Source organism: Neolamprologus multifasciatus, chromosome 3, assembly GCF_963576455.1.
Source record: "Neolamprologus multifasciatus chromosome 3, fNeoMul1.2, whole genome shotgun sequence".
NCBI classification, from domain to species: domain Eukaryota; kingdom Metazoa; phylum Chordata; class Actinopteri; order Cichliformes; family Cichlidae; genus Neolamprologus; species Neolamprologus multifasciatus.
This window is the reverse complement of record NC_140441.1, coordinates 36062179-36081100: the sequence shown is the minus strand read 5'-3', so window position 1 is coordinate 36081100 and position 18922 is coordinate 36062179. Positions and strand designations below refer to the sequence as shown.

The 18922-nt window shown below is 40.4% G+C and overlaps 1 protein-coding gene across 1 annotated transcript; it reads right to left on the bottom strand.

The window, feature by feature from the left end:
- Positions 1-5903: 5903 nt before the first annotated feature.
- LOC146522888 (N-lysine methyltransferase KMT5A-B-like) lies at positions 5904-18808 on the bottom strand. Its single transcript, XM_085154092.1, has 6 exons — positions 8348-18808; positions 7385-7502; positions 7126-7288; positions 6758-6950; positions 6581-6652; positions 5904-6267 (listed from the first exon to the last, which is right to left on the bottom strand). Exons 2-6 carry the CDS (start codon positions 7491-7493, stop codon positions 5965-5967), a joined length of 840 nt encoding a protein of 279 aa, XP_085010218.1. The 5' UTR covers positions 7494-7502; positions 8348-18808; the 3' UTR covers positions 5904-5964.
- Between the last annotated feature and the right edge of the window lie 114 nt (positions 18809-18922).

Genomic DNA, 18922 nt, shown 5'->3' with positions numbered 1-18922 from the left:
CAGTGTGAACCAACATGACACTCGGCAGTATCCACACACAGTCCTCATAATGTAGGTATCTTACATTAACCAACACTATAGGACTTGTGTCTAACACCCTCACTATCAACATCCAAACAACTCGGCTGTGTTCTTGTTGCAATAATAACACCACCAGAAAATTAGTCACCTGCTCATCAACTTCAAAGGAGGACGATGCCATGGGCACAGCAGCTTGAGAACGGTCAGGGTGCTCTGAAACCTTGTGCAAGCAAACACAAAAGTACATTAACATCCATTCAACACAGATACGTTGAGACTATACAATACAATTATGAAGGTACACTGGTTATTGACATAAATGAGGTAAATGTAATGAAGTAATATTGAGTGAAAATTAATTCTCCAGTGTGAACCAACATGACTCTCGGCAGTATCCACACACAGTCCTCATAATAATGTACCTGAAAGCTTCATACACTGCAGGGTCTCTGTTACACACAGACTTGAGAGCCCATCTTTCAATAGACTTATGCATCCAAAACACACACAGTCCTCATAATGTAGGTATCTTACATTAACCAACACTATAGGACTTGTGTCTAACACCCTCACTATCAACATCCACACAACTCGGCTGTGTTCTTGTTGCAATAATAACAACACCAGAAAATTAGTCACCTGCTCATCAACTTCAAAGGAGGACGATGCCATGGGCACAGCAGCTTGAGAACGGTCAGGGTGCTCTGAAACCTTGTGCAAGCAAACACAAAAGTACATTAACATCCATTCAACACAGATACGTTGAGACTATACAATACAATTATGAAGGTACACTGGTTATTGACATAAATGAGGTAAATGTAATGAATTAATATTGAGTGAAAATTAATTCTCCAGTGTGAACCAACATGACACTCGGCAGTATCCACACACAGTCCTCATAATGTAGGTATCTTACATTAACCAACACTATAGGACTTGTGTCTAACACCCTCACTATCAACATCCACAAAACTCGGCTGTGTTCTTGTTGCAATAATAACAACACCAGAAAATTAGTCACCTGCTCATCAACTTCAAAGGAGGACGATGCCATGGGCACAGCAGCTTGAGGACGGCCAGGGTGCTCTGAAACCTTGTGCAAGCAAACACAAAAGTACATGAACATCCATTCAACACAGATACGTTGAGACTATACAGTACAGTTATGAAGGTACACTGGTTATTGACATAAATGAGGTAAATGTAATGAATTAATATTGAGTGAAAATTAATTCTCCAGTGTGAACCAACATGACACTCGGCAGTATCCACACACAGTCCTCATAATGTAGGTATCTTACATTAACCAACACTATAGGACTTGTGTCTAACACCCTCACTATCAACATCCAAACAACTCGGCTGTGTTCTTGTTGCAATAATAACACCACCAGAAAATTAGTCACCTGCTCATCAACTTCAAAGGAGGACGATGCCATGGGCACAGCAGCTTGAGAACGGTCAGGGTGCTCTGAAACCTTGTGCAAGCAAACACAAAAGTACATTAACATCCATTCAACACAGATACGTTGAGACTATACAGTACAGTTATGAAGGTACACTGGTTATTGACATAAATGAGGTAAATGTAATGAATTAATATTGAGTGAAAATTAATTCTCCAGTGTGAACCAACATGACACTCGGCAGTATCCACACACAGTCCTCATAATGTAGGTATCTTACATTAACCAACACTATAGGACTTGTGTCTAACACCCTCACTATCAACATCCAAACAACTCGGCTGTGTTCTTGTTGCAATAATAACACCACCAGAAAATTAGTCACCTGCTCATCAACTTCAAAGGAGGACGATGCCATGGGCACAGCAGCTTGAGAACGGTCAGGGTGCTCTGAAACCTTGTGCAAGCAAACACAAAAGTACATTAACATCCATTCAACACAGATACGTTGAGACTATACAATACAATTATGAAGGTACACTGGTTATTGACATAAATGAGGTAAATGTAATGAAGTAATATTGAGTGAAAATTAATTCTCCAGTGTGAACCAACATGACTCTCGGCAGTATCCACACACAGTCCTCATAATAATGTACCTGAAAGCTTCATACACTGCAGGGTCTCTGTTACACACAGACTTGAGAGCCCATCTTTCAATAGACTTACGCATCCAAAACACACACAGTCCTCATAATGTAGGTATCTTACATTAACCAACACTATAGGACTTGTGTCTAACACCCTCACTATCAACATCCAAACAACTCGGCTGTGTTCTTGTTGCAATAATAACAACACCAGAAAATTAGTCACCTGCTCATCAACTTCAAAGGAGGACGATGCCATGGGCACAGCAGCTTGAGGACGGCCAGGGTGCTCTGAAACCTTGTGCAAGCAAACACAAAAGTACATTAACATCCATTCAACACAGATACGTTGAGACTATACAGTACAGTTATGAAGGTACACTGGTTATTGACATAAATGAGGTAAATGTAATGAATTAATATTGAGTGAAAATTAATTCTCCAGTGTGAACCAACATGACACTCGGCAGTATCCACACACAGTCCTCATAATGTAGGTATCTTACATTAACCAACACTATAGGACTTGTGTCTAACACCCTCACTATCAACATCCAAACAACTCGGCTGTGTTCTTGTTGCAATAATAACACCACCAGAAAATTAGTCACCTGCTCATCAACTTCAAAGGAGGACGATGCCATAGGCACAGCAGCTTGAGAACGGTCAGGGTGCTCTGAAACCTTGTGCAAGCAAACACAAAAGTACATTAACATCCATTCAACACAGATACGTTGAGACTATACAATACAATTATGAAGGTACACTGGTTATTGACATAAATGAGGTAAATGTAATGAAGTAATATTGAGTGAAAATTAATTCTCCAGTGTGAACCAACATGACTCTCGGCAGTATCCACACACAGTCCTCATAATAATGTACCTGAAAGCTTCATACACTGCAGGGTCTCTGTTACACACAGACTTGAGAGCCCATCTTTCAATAGACTTACGCATCCAAAACACACACAGTCCTCATAATGTAGGTATCTTACATTAACCAACACTATAGGACTTGTGTCTAACACCCTCACTATCAACATCCAAACAACTCGGCTGTGTTCTTGTTGCAATAATAACACCACCAGAAAATTAGTCACCTGCTCATCAACTTCAAAGGAGGACGATGCCATGGGCACAGCAGCTTGAGAACGGTCAGGGTGCTCCGAAACCTTGTGCAAGCAAACACAAAAGTACATTAACATTCATTCAACACAGATACGTTGAGACTATACAATACAATTATGAAGGTACACTGGTTATTGACATAAATGAGGTAAATGTAATGAATTAATATTGAGTGAAAATTAATTCTCCAGTGTGAACCAACATGACACTCGGCAGTATCCACACACAGTCCTCATAATGTAGGTATCTTACATTAACCAACACTATAGGACTTGTGTCTAACACCCTCACTATCAACATCCACAAAACTCGGCTGTGTTCTTGTTGCAATAATAACAACACCAGAAAATTAGTCACCTGCTCATCAACTTCAAAGGAGGACGATGCCATGGGCACAGCAGCTTGAGGACGGCCAGGGTGCTCTGAAACCTTGTGCAAGCAAACACAAAAGTACATTAACATCCATTCAACACAGATACGTTGAGACTATACAGTACAGTTATGAAGGTACACTGGTTATTGACATAAATGAGGTAAATGTAATGAATTAATATTGAGTGAAAATTAATTCTCCAGTGTGAACCAACATGACACTCGGCAGTATCCACACACAGTCCTCATAATGTAGGTATCTTACATTAACCAACACTATAGGACTTGTGTCTAACACCCTCACTATCAACATCCAAACAACTCGGCTGTGTTCTTGTTGCAATAATAACAACACCAGAAAATTAGTCACCTGCTCATCAACTTCAAAGGAGGACGATGCCATGGGCACAGCAGCTTGAGAACGGTCAGGGTGCTCTGAAACCTTGTGCAAGCAAACACAAAAGTACATTAACATCCATTCAACACAGATACGTTGAGACTATACAATACAGTTATGAAGGTACACTGGTTATTGACATAAATGAGGTAAATGTAATGAAGTAATATTGAGTGAAAATTAATTCTCCAGTGTGAACCAACATGACTCTCGGCAGTATCCACACACAGTCCTCATAATAATGTACCTGAAAGCTTCATACACTGCAGGGTCTCTGTTACACACAGACTTGAGAGCCCATCTTTCAATAGACTTACGCATCCAAAACACACACAGTCCTCATAATGTAGGTATCTTACATTAACCAACACTATAGGACTTGTGTCTAACACCCTCACTATCAACATCCAAACAACTCGGCTGTGTTCTTGTTGCAATAATAACAACACCAGAAAATTAGTCACCTGCTCATCAACTTCAAAGGAAGACGATGCCATGGGCACAGCAGCTTGAGGACGGCCAGGGTGCTCTGAAACCTTGTGCAAGCAAACACAAAAGTACATTAACATCCATTCAACACAGATACGTTGAGACTATACAGTACAGTTATGAAGGTACACTGGTTATTGACATAAATGAGGTAAATGTAATGAATTAATATTGAGTGAAAATTAATTCTCCAGTGTGAACCAACATGACACTCGGCAGTATCCACACACAGTCCTCATAATGTAGGTATCTTACATTAACCAACACTATAGGACTTGTGTCTAACACCCTCACTATCAACATCCAAACAACTCGGCTGTGTTCTTGTTGCAATAATAACACCACCAGAAAATTAGTCACCTGCTCATCAACTTCAAAGGAGGACGATGCCATGGGCACAGCAGCTTGAGAACGGTCAGGGTGCTCTGAAACCTTGTGCAAGCAAACACAAAAGTACATTAACATCCATTCAACACAGATACGTTGAGACTATACAATACAATTATGAAGGTACACTGGTTATTGACATAAATGAGGTAAATGTAATGAAGTAATATTGAGTGAAAATTAATTCTCCAGTGTGAACCAACATGACTCTCGGCAGTATCCACACACAGTCCTCATAATAATGTACCTGAAAGCTTCATACACTGCAGGGTCTCTGTTACACACAGACTTGAGAGCCCATCTTTCAATAGACTTATGCATCCAAAACACACACAGTCCTCATAATGTAGGTATCTTACATTAACCAACACTATAGGACTTGTGTCTAACACCCTCACTATCAACATCCACACAACTCGGCTGTGTTCTTGTTGCAATAATAACAACACCAGAAAATTAGTCACCTGCTCATCAACTTCAAAGGAGGACGATGCCATGGGCACAGCAGCTTGAGGACGGCCAGGGTGCTCTGAAACCTTGTGCAAGCAAACACAAAAGTACATTAACATCCATTCAACACAGATACGTTGAGACTATACAGTACAGTTATGAAGGTACACTGGTTATTGACATAAATGAGGTAAATGTAATGAATTAATATTGAGTGAAAATTAATTCTCCAGTGTGAACCAACATGACACTCGGCAGTATCCACACACAGTCCTCATAATGTAGGTATCTTACATTAACCAACACTATAGGACTTGTGTCTAACACCCTCACTATCAACATCCAAACAACTCGGCTGTGTTCTTGTTGCAATAATAACACCACCAGAAAATTAGTCACCTGCTCATCAACTTCAAAGGAGGACGATGCCATGGGCACAGCAGCTTGAGAACGGTCAGGGTGCTCTGAAACCTTGTGCAAGCAAACACAAAAGTACATTAACATCCATTCAACACAGATACGTTGAGACTATACAATACAATTATGAAGGTACACTGGTTATTGACATAAATGAGGTAAATGTAATGAAGTAATATTGAGTGAAAATTAATTCTCCAGTGTGAACCAACATGACTCTCGGCAGTATCCACACACAGTCCTCATAATAATGTACCTGAAAGCTTCATACACTGCAGGGTCTCTGTTACACACAGACTTGAGAGCCCATCTTTCAATAGACTTACGCATCCAAAACACACACAGTCCTCATAATGTAGGTATCTTACATTAACCAACACTATAGGACTTGTGTCTAACACCCTCACTATCAACATCCACACAACTCGGCTGTGTTCTTGTTGCAATAATAACAACACCAGAAAATTAGTCACCTGCTCATCAACTTCAAAGGAGGACGATGCCATGGGCACAGCAGCTTGAGGACGGCCAGGGTGCTCTGAAACCTTGTGCAAGCAAACACAAAAGTACATTAACATCCATTCAACACAGATACGTTGAGACTATACAATACAGTTATGAAGGTACACTGGTTATTGACATAAATGAGGTAAATGTAATGAATTAATATTGAGTGAAAATTAATTCTCCAGTGTGAACCAACATGACACTCGGCAGTATCCACACACAGTCCTCATAATGTAGGTATCTTACATTAACCAACACTATAGGACTTGTGTCTAACACCCTCACTATCAACATCCAAACAACTCGGCTGTGTTCTTGTTGCAATAATAACAACACCAGAAAATTAGTCACCTGCTCATCAACTTCAAAGGAGGACGATGCCATGGGCACAGCAGCTTGAGAACGGTCAGGGTGCTCCGAAACCTTGTGCAAGCAAACACAAAAGTACATTAACATCCATTCAACACAGATAAGTTGAGACTATACAATACTACACTACACTACGGTAAATGTAAATATAATATGTACCTTTACTCTCCATGGCCAGTCAGAGTCACCGTAGTTGTATGTTATTGCTTCCCCCGGCTTGATGTCTTTTATGGCAAATAAACAGAGATGAGGCTTTCCATTTACTGTGATTGTCCTCATTTTGCTTTTTGGGCTCACGTGATCGTCATTCACCAGTCTGCCCAAGGAGCCATCCTCTCTGGCTGCATCAATGCTGAGATAACAAAAAATGTAACACACAAAATTACACAAGGTTTATAAAAAGGCTGAACAATTTGATTACATTTTTAATTATATGGATTTGTAACAAGCTAGCAGTTTGTCTTAATGTGGTCGACACAACTTTTGCAAAAAGTAGGCTGAAAAATGAATTATTTTAATTTACATACCACAATTGTTGTCCATTGTACCTGAATTCAAAAAGAAAAACCTTTAAGGCGTCATGGTACAATCTTGTTCTGTTTTCATATTCCTTCTTGGTTACAACGTCTCCGCGATATTCCAGAAGGAAGTCTCCTTTGTTATAGTTGCACCTACTAAACACTCCTCGACCTTACAAAGAAAATAGAAAATGTCAACATGGGTCTACTACAATGGTTAAACTTATGACTGTGCCAAAAATCCTCAACAAGTATCCTAGTACCTCACCTTTTACTGAATTTATGAATTTCACTTCAAATCCATCTTTGTCCTGCCCCAAAGATGAAAATTTTACTGCTTCATCTTTTGGTTTAATTTTTGCTCTCGGGGGCCTCATTGCAATACACTGTCTCAGAAAAAGAAAAAAAAATAGTACAATTTATTTAATATTTCAGGAAAATAGTTGATAATGAAAACTGATCTTTCACAGGAGGTGTCTTTAACCCTCTGGAGTCAATGGTATAATCGGCTGTTTTTGACTACTTTTGATTTAATTGTTTTATCGGCTCATGTTCATTTATCCACCACAATAGGAAATGAGATTGTTGGGTTTTTCTCTGTATCTATGAAGCGCCTTGAGGCGACTTTTGTTGTGATTTGGCGCTATATAAATAAAATTGAATTGAGAGGCAATAATGTATCTATGTTTTGTTTTTTAAGAAAATACCGTTTTTATATTTTCCTGCACTAAACTTGACGACAGTTTTCAGGAAAAAGCGTAAATTGTGTATCATAACTCTGGTTTTACTTGGCCTATCAACACATTTTTAAAAACTGTTATATACGCATGTTGCTGATACACCGTAAATTGGTCATATAATCTGCACTCCAGAGAGTTAAATGTTAGCTACCTCGGTTATCTGAAATGTCTCATTAATAGCGTGTCACCTATATTTCAGCGTTGCTTAAAATCTGGAGACAGTGGGATGGATGAATAAATAATAACATCTCAGTAATTTCAAATGTTACAGTTTAACTAAAAAGGTGTGTGTTAGACTAGGTATTTAACCTTGACTAATTAAATACACAACTGCGTGTCATCAAAAAAGCTAGCTTTAGCATGAGAATTACATTGAAATACAAAACTCAATCAAGGAATATACACCAAAGAAAAATCTCAACAAAACTAAATCTGACCAGTTGCTGGGCTACAAAGCTGGCAAAATTCGAAAGTTTAAAGTTTAAAGTTACCTGTTGGCTTCTCCACACCAGCGTCGGTGTCGGTACTCCTCAACTCGAAGTCACGAAGTGAGGGGGAGGGGTGAAAAACAGCTCATTGGCTAAAAAGTGGTCAGGTGATGAGAGTTCTGACTTTTTTATGGAATTTCAGTGAAACATTTACAGTGACGAAGGACTGAGTTTTATTGCATTTGTTTGTTTATAGGAAATTCCTCTTTTAAAAAGTATTTAGTTATTTATTTGAGGCAAAGGTACACTACAAGGGAATACATGTTTCATCACACACCACCAGCCGAGGTCCACCACTGAAGCAATGGTTTTACACTTGCATCTGCATATGTTAAACAAATCTGAGATTCAACCAACAACATAGTGTGACATATTTTAGATCCTTATGTTAAACCAGCATGTATCAAGATGTGGCTTTCTTCTGAAAAATGTATTTAATTATTATATTTTTGTTCTGATCTTTTGTTTGAAGATACAGAAGGTGCATCCTGAAACCAATGAATTTATCACTAGCAATTATGGACAGTTTGAGAAACCAAACATTGTTTTGTTTAGCAGTACAGAATAAATGAGATCATATGATATGACTAAAAAAATCTGAAACTAATAAATCCTATGGAAATTATACAGTGTAAAATTGGCTCTGTTTACAATATAGAACAAGCAGAACAAAACCTTAAAGAAACATGCCATTTTCCTGCATTAGTTATTAGTTATAACAACAAACTTGACAGATTAAATGCAAAACATGTATGTTAGGTTGAATAGATATGATAATTTGATAGTAGTTATTGAGTGAGTAGTTGTTTGGCTGTGTGTTATAGACAGGGGTGCACATAACTGGTACGCAGGTACGAATGCGTGACAAAAATTAGGAATGCGTAGTGACACTTTGCGTACTTGACTGTCTCATTTAATCTTACATGTGTTGCTTGTCACCAGCTAAATGTCCAAAAAAACAACAGACATTAAGCAGCTTCTTTGGTGTGCCACCACTAGCTAAGAAACACCAACCAGAGCCAGAGAAAAGACTTTTTTCAGAAAAGTGGCTCCAAGATGTGCCGTGGCTTGAAGCTAACAATCACATCCACATCTAGCAGACAAATCAGGTGTGTTTTTTAAAGGCTCAAAGAATTTTAACCATCCTTTATTTGACAAACATGAAAAAAAGTAAGGTGTCACGGTTCTGGGTCATTTTGACCCAGCATTTTGAGTTCTTGTGTTTTGGTTTAATTTTGGATTGTATTCTGATTCTTGTGCTTTGTTGATTATTAGTAGAATTCTATGTTTTTGTTTATTCTTGTTAAGGGATTAGTTCTTAGGTTTTGTGTCTCATGTTTAGTGTAGATTTGTTCTGGTGCCCTCCTGTAGGTTTAGTTTAGTGTCTAGTCTGCATCTTTGTGTAGTTGTTTCTTGTTTCCTGTTTTATTGTGAAGGTCCGTGTCTTATGTGAGTGTATTCAGTTTAGCTTCCCTTGTCTCGTCTCGTCAATTACTTCCAGTTGTGTTCCCCACCTGTGTGTATTTAAGTCGTGTCTTCTCGTGTGCTGGTCGCTGGTCTGTCTGTGTTTCAACCGTGTTCACCCTGCTGTCCAACTTCAGGTTCAGCTGCTCACCTTCCTTCATGTTCGTGTTCATGTTTGCTGTTCAGTAGTTTAGTTTGTCCCAGTATAGATTAGTTTTGTTTCCGTTTTGCCATTTCCACCTTGTGCTTTATTTTTTCAATAAATCTCCTTCGCATCTACGAGTACCTGCGCTTGGATCCTCATTTAATTCCTCCACATGTCTCATCCCGTTCGCTGTGACATTACTGACCAGCCACATTATGGATCCATCGGCATTTGCCCCACCCAAGGAACTTCAGGAGGTCATAATCGACTCTGCTTCCAGGTTGGTCAACCTATGGCTAGAGCATGAGGGAGAGTGAGCTGCTCTGCGCTGTGGAAGCCAGGCTACAGCAGCTCATTTCCGGCCACCCCTGGCTATTGGACTAACTGCACCCGCTCATTCAGGATTTCATTCTCCACAAACTTCATCTTCACCCTCCCCCACTCAGTCTGCAGCCCCGCCTGCAGCTCAAGTCTGCAGCCCCGCTGCCTGCAGCTCGGTCTGCAGCCCTGCTGCCTTTAGCTCAGTTGCCAACTCCACCACCATTATCATCTCAACCATTACTTCAGTCGCCCTCAGTTCAGTCTGCTGCCCAGCTGCCCTGAGTTCAGTCTGCCATTCAGTCTCCTGTGTTGCCGCTAGCTCAGCCAGTAGCACGGCTGGGGGTTCTGGAGAGCCCCGCCAGTGTCACGTCTCGTCAGCTGGGGGTTCAGGAGAGCCTAGTCAGCGTCACGCCTCGTCAGCTGCACGGTCCGAGGAGCCCGTCCGGCATCACGTCTCGTTAGCTGGGGGTCCCGGAGGACCCAGCCAGCATATCCTCGTGTCCGCTGACGGCTCTAGGGAGTCCGTTCAGCCACCACCTGCAACTTACACACCATTGCCTGCAGCGTCACCACCTGCAGCTGCCACGCTGCCGTCTGGTTCCGTGGCTGCCACGCTGCCGTCTGGTCCCTCCTCGTCTGGTCCCTCCTCGTCTGGTCCCTCCTCGTCTGGTGCTGCGATTGCTACACTGCCGTTGGCCTCCGGACCTGCTCTGTTGCCGCCACTGCCTTCCTCCTGACTTGTTTCGCCTGCGTTGCCGCCGCCGCTGCTGTCCACACGGCCGCCCCCCTGAACTGTTCTGGATTTGGCTCATGTGCTGTCGACCCCCCTGAACTTTTTTGTGGACTCATGTTTGATCTGGTTTAGCTTTGTTTTGAATCGTTTTCATGTGTTTCTGGACTTATGCTCCTTGTCTTTTTTTTTTTGTTTTTTTGTTTCTGTCCCTTGTCTCGTCTCGTCAATTACTTCTAGCTATGTTCCCCACCTGTGTGTAATCTCCCGATGTTCTTCTGTGTATATTTAAGTCGTGTCTTCTCGTGTGCTGGTCGCTGGTCTGTCTGCGTTTCAACCATGTTCACCCTGCTGTGTAAGGCCGGGTGGACAATAGATGATAACAAGTAAGACTGGTTTCTGAGTTTCACAGCTGGGGTGGACAATGTTAAGCATCAGGCTTTCAAATGAATTAAAAGTCTGTCTTGGTCTTTCATTAATTAATAGACTGGTGTGAAAAATTGCTGCCACACCGCCCCCTCAACCTGTGCTTCGAGATTTCTGGTAGTTAGAATGACTCGGGGGTGTTGATTCATTTAAATTAACATAATCATCCTGCTGCAATCAGGTTTCTGTAAGGCAGAGTAAATCAATTTGTTGATCAATTATTAAGTCATGTACTAACAGAGACTTGGAGGAGAGAGACCTAATATTTAATAATCCACATTTCACTGTTTTACTCTTTGGTTCAGATGTGGATACTGTATTGTTCTTTCTTTGTAATTGTTTATGTTTAAGTTGTTTGTTGCTGGTTTTTAGTTTGTTTTTTTTCTTTTTGGAAGCAGACACAGTCTTTATGAAGATGGGTTTTTGGGGGGGTAGCAGGAGGAGAGAAGCTGCAGAGAGGCGTGTAAGACTGCAACTCTGCTTCCTGGTCCCAACTCTGGATAGTCATATTTTGAGGGGTTTAATAAATTTGTCCATATTTCTAGAAATGAGAGCTGCTCCATCCAAAGTGGGATGGATGCCGTCTCTCCTAACAAGACCAGGTTTCCTCCAGAAGGTTTGCCAATTATCTATGAAGCCCACATCGTTTCTGGGACACCACTCAGACAGCCAGCAATTTAAGGAGAACATGCGGCTAAATATGTCACTCCTGGTCTGATTGGGGAGGGGACCAGAGAAAACTACAGAGTCCGACATTGTTTTGGCAAAGTTGCACACCGATTCAATATTGATTTTAGTGACCTCCGATTGGCGTAACCGGGTGTCATTACTGCCGACGTGAATTATGATTTTACTGAATTTACGTTTACCCTTAGCCAGCAGTTTTAAATTTCCTTCAATGTCGCCTGCTCTGGCCCCTGGAAGACAATTGACTATGGTTGCCGGTGTCTCTAGCTTCACATGTCTGAGAACAGAATCACCAATTACCAGAGTTTGACCCCCAGCGGGTGTGTCGCAGAGTGGGGAAAAACGGTTAGACACATGAACGGGTTGGTGGTGTACCTGGGGCTTCTGTTTAGGACTATGCTTCCTCCTCACCGTCACCCAGCCGCCCTCTTTCCCCAGCTGCTTGGGATCTGCTGGGGAACAGCTAGCGGGGCCTACGCTATCTTCGGCTGCACCAGCTACAGGGGCCTGGCTAGCTAAGGGTGAATGAAGGGTGCGATGCCGAGTCTCCAATTCAGTAATCCTGGCCTCCAGAGCTGCAAATATGCTACATTTGTTACAGATATCATTACTGCTAAAGGAGGCCGAGGAGTAACTAAACATCTGACACAATGAAAGAAAGTGCAGGAGGGACAGGTGAAGTAGCCATGGTGCTAACGAGTCGGCTACGAGCTAAGCTAAGCTAGCAAAACAGTACAGAGACAGTGAGTGAAAACTTTGGCTATAAATTAGGTAGTGAGTACACAGAAAGTGTGCTTCGGATGAAGCACGTGAAGATTATACTCTGAAAAAAGAATGTATTTAAAAGTTGTTAATTAAACTGCTAAGCAAATAAGCTACTCAGAAACACCACTGTGTTTGAGCAGGAACAGGAAGTGATACTCTACTACAGAGCGAGCGAACACCAAGTGACAGGGTAGGTAGCAGTAGGTTGTTTTCCTGACACCATGTCAGGGCTCTCACCTCTGCTCTGTAAGCAGACTCGTCTCCATCTGAAATGCAACGAATGATGGTAGTGTCACCTGCCCATCCAAAACCTTTATTTTGGTTTCCTTTTGAGGGTTTTTAACCAGTCAAAGGTGGACTTACTGATGTGTTTCAGATCATTGTCCTTTTGTATAACCCAAGTACCCAACTTCATGAGTTCATGTTCAGTTCATGTCCACTTCAGGACATGAACTGATTGCCGGCCATTCTCCTTCAGGATTTTCTGGTAGAGAGCAGAAGTCATGGTTCCATCAATTACAGAAAGGTGTCATGAAGCAAAGCAGTTCCAGACCATCACATAACACCACCATGTGTGACTGTTGCTATATGTTCTTTTTATGAAATGTTGTGTTAGTTTGATAAAAGATGTAACGGGATTCAAAGCTTCCAAAATGTTCATCTTTTGTCTTGTCAGTCAACAGAATATTTTCCCAAAAGTCTTCAGGATCATTAAGATGTTTTTTGGCACATATGAGAGGAGCCCTTGTGTTCTTTTTGGTCAATGGTAGTTTTTTCCTTGGACCTCTCCCATGGATGCCATTTTTGCCCAGACTTTTTCTTATTGTTGAATAATGAACTCTGATCTTAACTGAGACAAGTGAGGTCTGCAGTTATTTAGATGCTGTTCTGGCTGTTCTCTTGTGACCTCCTTGATGAGTCGGCAGTGCGCTCTTAGAGTAATTTTGGTAGGCAGGCTGCTCCTGGGAAGGTTCAGCACTGTTTTAAGTCTTCTCCATTTGTGGATAATGACTCTCTGCAGTGCCAAAGCGATGGAAATGTCTTTGTAACCCTTCCCAGATGGATAGATGTCAATGACTTTGTTTCTCATATTGTTTTTGTAGATTGTGAAGCTCTTTGGCTTTTTGAGATCTTTTAGCCTTCTTCACTTTGTCAGACAGGTTCTCTTTAAGTGATTTCTTCATTCAGCAGGTCTGTAATAATCAGGTATGGGTGTGGCCAGTGAAACTGAACTCAGCTTTACAAAAACTGTTAATTGATGATTTAACAAGAGGGGGCAGTTACTATTTCACACTGGACCGGGTAGGTATGGATAGCTTATTTCCCTTAGTAAATTTTGTATTTACTCATATTATCTTTGTGTAATATGAAAACGTGTTTGATGATCTGAAACATGTGAGTGTGATAAATATGCAAAAAAATTAAATAAAAAAAACTAAGAAATTAGGAAGGGGGCAAATACTTTTTCACACCACTGCATGTGTTTTATGATCCAGGTGGGAGAGGGCAATATGCTGAGCTAATGCTATTGCATCATCTGTGGATCTTTCTGGCCTGTAGGTAAACTGAAACTGGTCGAGCAGGCATTGAAGATGTGATGTGAACTTTGACTATATGCTCAAAGCACTTCATAACAATGGGCGTAAGTGCTCTTGGGTGACAGTCACTGAGTCAGCTCACATTAGGTTTCTTCAGGACGGTGGTCCTCTTGAAGCATGAGGGGACTATAAACAAGAGAAAAGTCATCACTTTACCCAGCTGACTTATCTAATTATAGGCTAATCTCAAACCTTACTTTTACATTCTTTAAAGAGTACCAGAATGCTGAATCTGTTCATCTGGACATACTATTTTTAGTGATTTTTAGAAATGTTTCATCCCCAACTGGTGAATTCTTCAGTCTCAGCCTACTGCAGGTTTCCCCAACCTTATAAACAGTACATTTACATAATGACAGAAACTAGCATCAACAATGGGCTGTGAGGTCAGTTCCATGATCATTAGTATCCAATTTGTCATGACCATTGATCAGTGGCCATGAGAACTGATGAGGCCAGGGTGTATGTTTAAGAACAATTGTTTGGATGATCAATTTGGTCACCTATAACATCTCAACATTTCTGTCTTCTGTCCACAACCCATTTATATGCAGCTCCAAACACCACATCCAGAACCCTTTGGATTTTGTTGAGAAGGTGAGAGATCATATATGGCAGGCATCTTTGCACAGACTGGATCTAGGGTCCTGCCTGGTGTGGTAAACACCAGCCTCTACTGGTCTTGCACTTGGAGCCCTGATTAGTGCTTCATCCTACAAGGGTTTGTCCTTCCATGATGCTTCCTGCTCCACCTCCTCCTCCTGAGGTTTCAGCTGCTTGAACTATTTACTAAGCACCTAATCACTTGTGTTTATCTTCCTGATGCACTGATGATTAGGGATGGGTATCGTTTAGGTTTTATCCGATACCAGTACCAAACCGGTACTTTTGAAACGGTGCCGGTGCTTAAACGGTGCTTGAACCGGTGCTTAAAGAATGGAGAACACACACTTTGTCCAAAAACCTCTCATGTTTAGCTGTTTTTTTGTAAAAAGATAAGAATGTTAGCCGTTTCTGCAGCTATAGGGGATTTATGGCATTACTCTTGGCTGGAAGCAGTGCTTAAACAATGGAAAAAAACACAAACTTTATCCAAAAACCTCTCATGTTTAGCTGTTTCCCTCTTTTTCTTTGGTCATTTTAGCCTTTGGCCAGGGTGAAGGGAGTATCTGCCATCAAACAAGAAGACAGCCGCATGTAAATATGACGGTGTTTGCTAGTTCACCTTACGTGCATTAATTTTATAACGTGGTTAGCGTACTCAACGTAAATTACACACGAACAACAACAAGGCAACGAGTGTTGCCCAGCCATGACAGATGGTGTCATAAAGCAGCTGATTTCATGCAGGATAGGACCCAAACGCAAACTCACTAGGGTGAAATGTGAACTTAAAATACAGCTTTATTACTGAGCACAAAAAAGTCATACAAAACCGAAACTGGGAAAAATAACATGAACTATAATGGGAGCCCTCAAATACATGAGGAAGGACACAGGGACACGCACATAGTAAGGAGGGAGGAAGCAACACAGGACTGAGGGAGACACTGACCTAAATACACAGAAGGATAAGAAGGAAGTGAGAACACACAAGGAACACAGTAACACGAATAACCATAACGAGACAGGGGGAGCAAAACTGAACAGAATGAACATGGAAACACAGGACCTTCACAATAAAATAGGAAAACTGCTCTTGACGAAGGCGGTCGCACTTTTCTCCTCTCCTCTATTATAATATATAATAATACATATAATATATATAATATAAAGGATTCCTAGAGCAAAATATGAAAAAAGAAATGCTTAAAAAATTAACCATCACACAGTCAAGAGTTAATAAAGCATAACTACAGTATATATTAAGTGCTAGATTAAGTAGTTTAGTCATCTCAGTATCACTGAAAGTGGAGTTTTAAATTTAACAGAGTTTCAAGGATTTATCTATGGTCATGTTTTGAAACACTATTTTTAATAAAAACTACAACAATGGGTACCTTCCAACTGTCAACCAGTCAGAATACAGAACTTTGTTATGTAACACACAATCTTTTTAAAAAAAAAAAACGTAATTATAAGGACCTTCTGCCTGCCAGCCAATCAGAACACAGAATTGTTTTATGTAACACACACTATCTGACAAAAACCGTAATTATAGGGACCTTCCGGCTGTTAGCCAATCAGAAGCCTTAAAAAATACACGTTGTGTGAATATTCATGACCAGGTGCAGTACCCAAACCGGTCTACAGGGGAGCTGTGTTGATACACAGATTATACACAAAAGTTGGGTAATTGTGAATAGTAAGGACTTTTTTTTCGATTTCGCTGAAATTTTGAATTTAGGCTTTTGACACCTATTTAAGCACCCTCACATCGAGTTTTCATTCCATGAATTGTGAGGACATCGGCCCTGTCCTCATAATTCCAAATGTCCGGACAGTGTGGCGTGTATTCTTGTGAAATGTCCTCATAAACCACCTTTGCGCACACACACACACACACACACACACACACACACACACACACACAGACACTCTCTCTCTGGAAAACAAAAATCCACGTCAATATTGAAGAAACGCACAAATGATCTTATCGCAACCATCACCGCGGCTACAAAGCACATGAAATACCTCAGCTTTGTGAAAGGTTGGATTTCCTCCTCTCTCTAAACTGTGAGAACAAAAACAGAAATATATTCAAAGTAACCTAAAATCAGCAATCTATAAACATGGCTCAGGGCTCATCTGCTTCAAGACAAAAAAATAAAAAGAAGGTTAGGAACTTGGAACAAAAAGTCACACAATCGAAAAGAGCAGATAACAAAAAAGGCAAAAACAGAAGCAGGAAACATGGAAAGACACAAAACAGAAGTGAGGTAAAGTTGAAGAAGAAGGAGTAGACTTTTGTACAGAAACCAAACAAATGCAACGCAAAAAGGGGGGAAAAAAACAAAAACTGGGCAACCAATCAAACCACAGCGTACAAGAAAAATACCTAAACAAAAGAGCCAATCAGACGTCATTACTGTCAGTGACACAACAGTCCCCCTTTGAACTTTTGAAAAACTCCCCCCCCCCCCAAGGTGTTCTAAAGGACCTCAACTTCCCCGTGTCATACGTATAATTACTGCCAATCACAAGGTTTGTATCGTGGAATCACAGCCTCCTAATCTCATTTATGATTTGTAGTCTTCACCATTTCACATCAATGTGCAACATTCTCATATTTAGACGATTACCTCTAAATTAAACCTTTGTGATCACAAAAAGCAAGTTTATTGAGATGACATTGTTTCTTTTGTATTCTCATTTCAAATAATTACATGAAGCTGATTACAAAAATTTATTAATTAAAACGTAGGTCCAAAACGAGGGTTGCCATTTTCTGTCCATGTCTTCAACAGCAGGAAATGTCAAAGCTCCAGAAGTTTTCGGGTTTTGTTCCCTGTCTGATGATGAATCAATTCATCATTTTTAATTAGGAAATAATCTTTATTAAAGCATTCATATTAAATTTAATGTGAGCAAGAAAACTTAATTTTCCCAAATATTTCTTAATTTGAAATAATGTATTAATGGGAAAAGAAAGGTGGGTATCATTTAAAATACTTTTTGACTCTAGTGATTATGCAAAAGAAAAAAAATGTAAGGGGCTGCATACAGTTATTATTATTTTTTATCTATTAATCTAAAAAAATATTTTCCTTCCTACGAAAAGGCCGAGCCGCTGTCGAGAGCATGCCAAAGTAACCTGTGGTGATATTACCCGAATTTTATAAAAAAAAGTTGGCCGATCTGACGTCGAAACAGGGGATCAGAAGTACATGATGATGCCAAAAGACAAAGTGTGTTTTTCCTCTCAACACCTAAAAGCAGAAATCCTGCTTTTATTTATTTATTTAATAAAAGTTCAGTTTTCTGTGACCTAAAATGCCATTTACATAAAATGAATAGATATTTCTCTAAACATTTGGGTACATGATGGCAGGGCCTTTAAGAGGCTATTAATATGGTGCTGCCAGAAATTCTGCTGCTGCTCTTCCATCCCTAAAAATCTCAATTTTGGATGTTTTAAAACAGCTCATGGTGCTTTAAAGTTATTTCATTACAACTGACACCCATAAAAGATATTAAAAAAAAAAAACCCAACCTATACTGTATCTATTGAAAATGAAAAGAGCTTTTTTTTCCTCCTAGAAAATGTAATTTTTTTTGTTGTAGCTCCATTGGACCACGTTCATTCTGGACTATCTTGAGTCTTTCCCCACAGCCCCTTATGAAACCTGAGGTCTATCCTCCATTATATGTTCTGTGGGCAAACATCACGCCACAGCAGCATCAGTCTCTACTAGAAAAAGGAAAGAAGAGACGCTGATTCAAAGTAGGCTCGAGTTCAGTTCACTTCCACTGTATGGCAGCAGTCACACAGGAAGAGGACA